Source organism: Gossypium hirsutum, chromosome A12 (assembly GCF_007990345.1).
Source record: "Gossypium hirsutum isolate 1008001.06 chromosome A12, Gossypium_hirsutum_v2.1, whole genome shotgun sequence".
Taxonomy (NCBI): Eukaryota; Viridiplantae; Streptophyta; class Magnoliopsida; order Malvales; family Malvaceae; genus Gossypium; species Gossypium hirsutum.
Window position 1 is genome coordinate 3,338,117 of NC_053435.1, and position 5,891 is coordinate 3,344,007.

General features: G+C 31.0%; 1 protein-coding gene across 1 annotated transcript; it reads left to right on the forward strand.

The window, feature by feature from the left end:
- Window positions 1-870: 870 nt before the first annotated feature.
- On the forward strand, window positions 871-5,537 carry LOC107937954 (LAG1 longevity assurance homolog 2). Its single transcript, XM_016870973.2, has 6 exons — window positions 871-1,239; window positions 2,136-2,344; window positions 3,091-3,246; window positions 3,989-4,174; window positions 4,262-4,440; window positions 5,094-5,537. The coding sequence occupies exons 1-6, from the start codon at window positions 1,120-1,122 to the stop codon at window positions 5,114-5,116; spliced, it is 873 nt and encodes a 290-aa protein (XP_016726462.1). The 5' UTR covers window positions 871-1,119; the 3' UTR covers window positions 5,117-5,537.
- Window positions 5,538-5,891: the final 354 nt, after the last annotated feature.

Consider the following 5,891-nt stretch of genomic DNA (forward strand, 5'->3'; position numbering starts at 1 on the left):
ATGACCTACCTTCATCCAATTTCTTGTGATTATAATTAGCTACTTCTGTATTTAGTTTGCCTTTTTCTCTTTGTTATTGTATATATTTTAAAAATAAATGTTTTGTGGCACGTTTACTTTATAAAGTATGGTTCATAAATTATGTAATATGTGTATGATATTTGCTTTTTATGGGGGCATCAAGTGCATTTGAGCACCAACATAACCCACATGATTATAAATTTTAGAAATAATTTAGGTATTTTTGGATTTTTTTAATTTTTTTACATAGTTATAATTTTATAATTTTAAAATATAAATTACGAATTTTCAAAAATTTCTAAATTTTTTAATATATATTTTAAATAAACTCACCTAACTGAATATTTTAGCTACAATTCAGAGGCTAAATTAGATATTAACCTTTGAGGTAATGTGCCACGTTATCATTTTGTTAAGAGATAACAACCGTTAATAGATGAGTGATCAAAATGTTATCATCCGATAATGTGTGGGTGATTATATTGTAACATGTGTTAGTTGGGAGACAAAAATAAAAATTTAGCTTTAATTTAGTAATTAATTTTGTAGTTTACTTGTTTAATGAAAAATTTAGTGTAGCTTAATTTATCATACCATATTCAGTCAAATATTTAATATTAATATAGATAAGAATTTACAAAATATAAGTTTTTTTTTTTGTTAATTTAATGGTTGAGTTTCTGTTACTTAACTTGCCATCTATCAAACATTTATTATATTATTACATTATGATACATTCCTAATGTGGGGAATAAAATTTATGTATAAAAGATTGACATTAGAAAAAATGTTTTGATTGAAATATTGAAGATTATAGATATTAGGTTGAAATCTCTACAAAGAATTTGTTATTTTTGTAAAATAATGGTGTTGATAGATGTCAGCCATCTAATGTATGGTATTTATTTTGAGGAAATATATACATATATGTTGTTGTTGTTATTTTATTTATTAGGTAAAAAATTAGGGCCAGGAAAGAAAATCTTTGTTATTCTCTTCGGATGGAACATCAATGCATTGGAATTTTGTAAAACGGATTAAATTGTTAGACAATTTCTGAGGTTTTGATAGATGCTTTCTCTTTGAAGCTGGTGTTCAATGGAGTCATATATTTGGAGCAGCAATGCCAAGCCTGACGCTTTGCATTTTCTCGTGGCACTTTACTTCGCCCTCAGTTTCCCTGTCGCCAGGTTCTTGCTTGACAAATTCATTTTTCGCGTAAGAACTTTTTTTACTCTTCATCCAATTTTGATTCCTAACGTATTTTCATTGTATCGATTTGCTTTTTTAATTTTACAGTATTTCGTTTGGCATTTTTTTTCTCTTCTTCTTTTGTTAGTTTTATTGTTTGGCATGTATTAAGCTTACCATAGAATAGGACATTGTGTAGTTCAAAAGAAATTCATCATATTCACACACACACAAATAAAAACAGAGCTCATAATTGTTTGAGATGAGGACGAGGAAAACCAAAATTTTACTAGCTTCACCTATACTCCGATTCCTTTTCTGAAGCAATTTCTATTTTTTTTTTCTTTATATATAAAATCTTGCAAATGTACATGGTAAGAAAAAATAAGCAGCTTCGAATCTTGGAATGGGTTTTAGATTTGTACCAAGGGATAGTGACATCAAATGCTGTTGAATTTTTCTTGCTTTTGCTAGTTTGTAACAAACTGAATTTTGGGTCATCGATGAGCATTCTGTTGTTTCAAGTATTTTCTAGATGAATTGCTTGAAAGTGGTTTTGCTTTTCATGTGAAGCTGCAAAGGCATTTCAATTCGAAGTGGCAAGTGTAGCGAATGGAAGCCTGGAACAAGCTTTTATTACGTAATACCCAATAATCATGCATCTGTGTTATGTTGATTGTAATCTTAATATTTGAAACTTCTACCTTCATCTACCTTCATTAGAAATGATGTGCAGCTTTTTGAAATTCGTGCTTGGAAATGTAAAAGAAAGCGTCGGTTATTGTCGATGAAATTTCTTCTTTTGATGGTTTCATTTCATATGTACTATTACATTCAAGTGCTACTGCAAAATATAAACTGGGTATATGCAAAACACTTCATATTTTGTTAATACATTTTAAATTTTATTGACGTTCCTTTAGAGGTTATCTGTCTGGTTATTGAGTAATGGATCTGCTCCTTTGAGGATGAATGAGGCTACACAGGTAAAAATTACAAAATGCTCAGAATCTATGTGGAAGTTTACTTACTTTGCTACCGTTGAAACATGGGTCCTCAAAATCACCTACTACGAGCCATGGTTTGGAGACTCAAAAGGGTACTTCAAGGATTGGCCAAACCAAGAGTTGAAGTGAGTAACCTATATTCCTATAGTTTTATCCAACTGTTGTTTTTTACAATCTAATTTCTTGTGCTAGCATGCAGTCTTTTTTACCTCTTTACCAGTTTATAAGTGTCTTTGCCATAAACTTTTAGTTCCTCTTCAGTGTCAATGCTCTATGTTTCTGATCTCTAAATTGAAACTGCACGAAAGGCTCTTCTCTTGTTTATAATTACTGTAAAAGATAATGGCCAAATCTATTTTTTTTTCATTTATTTAGTTCTTGTTTCTTTTTAGTTCGCTTGACCTCCTATCTGATATACTAATCTTTAACCTTCACTACTAGCAGATAAGCCTATGTTAAACTTGTAGTTGTCATCTGTAAACAAGTTTGTTCACTTGTTATATTTTGCTCTGCTTTGCTTTGATCTTTTATTTTGCATTGGAGGTGGTATAAGTGCCGTCATTGTCCTCTTTCAAGTGAATGTATCATCTTATCTCTGAATTATCCTGCTCGACAACATCTTGATGGAAAATAGTTTCTTATGGGATATTGTCTACTTTAAAGGAATGAATTTGTTTGATCAGCATTTTATTATGTGTTTTTCCCTTGATGCATACCCCAACAACATATATTTTGTTTTGTTCTCTTTAAATTTCCCATTTTCTTTAATTGTTGGTCCTGCATTGCAGGAGGACTAGGGCTTGTTATACTTACCAACACCTTAGTTGAAATTTAACTTCTTCCCTCTCTCTATTTTTTTTTTTTACCCCAGGTTTTCCCTAAGCCTTTTCTACATGTGCCAATGTGGGTTCTACATCTATAGCATTTTCGCCCTCCTTACTTGGGAGACTCGAAGGAAGGATTTTTCTGTGATGATGTCTCATCATATAATTACTTCTATCCTGATTGGATACTCATATGTTACAAGGTAACTTACCCTTTTCTGTGGAAGGACACCAAATTCCCTGTTATTGCTGTATAAAAAGAGGCAAATATTCTTGTGGCAATCATTATTGCTTACTTCTTGGCATCTTCTGGTATCTCATCATTGGACCATTTATCTCTAGATTGTAAATTGTTTTTAGCATTCCTCGTGTGTTGTTTATATTTTCATTCTTGAAAATTTTATTGTTATCTTTTAGTCTATAAGTATGGTCTAAAATTCGTTTGCTTTCTATACACATATATGGTATTCCTTACTTCAATGTGCTACTTTGAGTTTACTTTCAGCAAGCCTCCATTAGCTACAAGCCCCTTATGTTAATTTTTACTCACTTGGTTTTAAAAGTTGTAGCATATTGTTGTCCATTGTATCATTAGTAGTTTTTGATGAAAGGTAACCTAGAAGTTTTGCTATCTGATTTTCTAAGGAGATAGCTTATGCCTTCTTTCAAAGTTGTCCTGAGATATGTTAATTTTTTCATCATCCGAGGGTGAAATTTTTTTCACTCTGTTGGTATTGCTTTCTTGATTTATAACGTTATTAGCTATTGTTTTGAAGTTTTTTTTTGGCATGGATGTTTACATCATAATTGACGGAATAACTCTTGTGAGGGATGAACATAGCCTTCGAGAATTTTAAACATTTTCCTTATAATAGTTGGTTTGATCAATTATATGAACTTTTAGATATCCAGGTGTGAAGAATATTATCATTTGTTTGTTTACAGCTTTTTCCGCATTGGTTCAATTATCCTTGCCCTACATGATGCAAGTGATGTGTTTTTGGAAGCAGCTAAAGTCTTCAAATATTCTGAAAGGGAACATGGTGCTAGTGCATGCTTTGGATTATTTGCCATCTCTTGGCTTGTGCTACGTATAATAATCTTTCCATTTTGGGTCATCAAGAGTTCAAGGTTTGCCCTTATGGTTAATAATTTGGCTTCACTACATGATTTGCAGACTGGCTAATCACTTGTCTACTTTTGTGGTTGGCCTAACAGCTATGATGTTATGGAGTGCCTAAGTCTTTCAGAGTCCTATTCCAAATTCCTGTACTACTTTTTGAATACTATGTTGTTCATGCTACTTGTGTTCCATGTCTACTGGTGGGTTCTCATATGCTCAATGATAATGAGACAATGGCAAAACAGAGGAAAAGTTGGCGAAGACATTAGATCCGGTAAGCATCTCTTATCTCTTGTTTTTAACATTAAGAGATTTTTTGCATCTTTATCTCTTTTTTTTTTCTCAAAAAATTTAAAAGCTGTCTCTTTCCCGTTTTCGTTTATCATTGAAATTTGGTAAAGCATCTCTCCCCTAAACATAAGTCATAGTAGGAAATGGAGAAGTGCAGGGCAGATGCATGAACGTGTTGGAATTGAAAACTCTCAGTGACGAGATAGAGTTTTGAGCAAAGAAATATTGATGATTTGGTACTCCATAAAATTGAATATTGATTTTCGAAAGTACTCCTACTTTACTAGATGCATGTGGTCACATCGTTTATGTTTTGATAAATAAGAAAATAAGAATGACTAATTGTTAGTTCCCCTCTAATTTCAAGGTCAAGAAACGTGGTTTAATTCCTTGTTCATTATGATAAGAGAATTATTAATATCATGCATACAATAGTTGATCACTTGATTTTGCGTCCTTTCTTGTCAACTTGTCCATATTTTGAACTGCACCCAAAGCTGTAGAGTTGATATCAGACCAGTAGAAGAAGAAAAAAATTTTATATTAGTCTTAAAATGTTTAGGCATGTAGAAATAAGTAAATAATATAAAAATTAGAATATTGTGTATTGACTTGCTTCTATTTGTTTGAATGCAGATTCTGAGGATGATGGTGACTAAACTGAACATTTCATAAAAAAAATTTGTTGACGGTGGGGATGTTAAGCGAGGAGGAGATTTGTTGTTGTAGGTTTGTTTCTGCGCTCAAGTGGTAATTACTATTGATTTCAAGTTTTGCTGGATTCATATCCCTAGTACAAATGAGGGAAGTAGGATGGATGATGAATCATATATGTCTTGATTTCTATTCTTGGTTATCTAAATATTCATTCCAATTTGTAAAATGGAATTGAATGGCATTAGACAGTTTATTTCTTTTGCTATTCATTTTCATCCTAATCTAACCTATCACAAAAATTGAAGTTTATGTTACTTGGACTTTGGTATTGGTGCTAGATACAAGTAATATTCAAGATTTTTCCATGCATATGGAAGGTTATATGTATTGGAAAAACCAATTAAGAAAACAGCAAATTTTTTTAAAGTTTTGTTAAAATCGAGACTGTACAACAATAAGTTTAACTGAAATTATATCTGTGTTTGTACAATGCAGAATTAAGTTGATCTTGACTTTCTATTGAACGGCTTTTTCTACTATTTTAGTATCATGAATTATCTCAAGTGTAGACCTTTTACTTATTGAGTCAATTAATGTGTTATCTAGACTTTTATCCAACATTAATAATTTATCTAACCTAATATTTATTTTTTATTAACCAATATATTTTTTTATTAAATTAATTGTTTAGTTAAATAATTTTTTCAATCCAATTCTAATTTTATTAAATTCATAACAACTCTACCGTAATAAAATCTATGAGGAAATATATTTAAT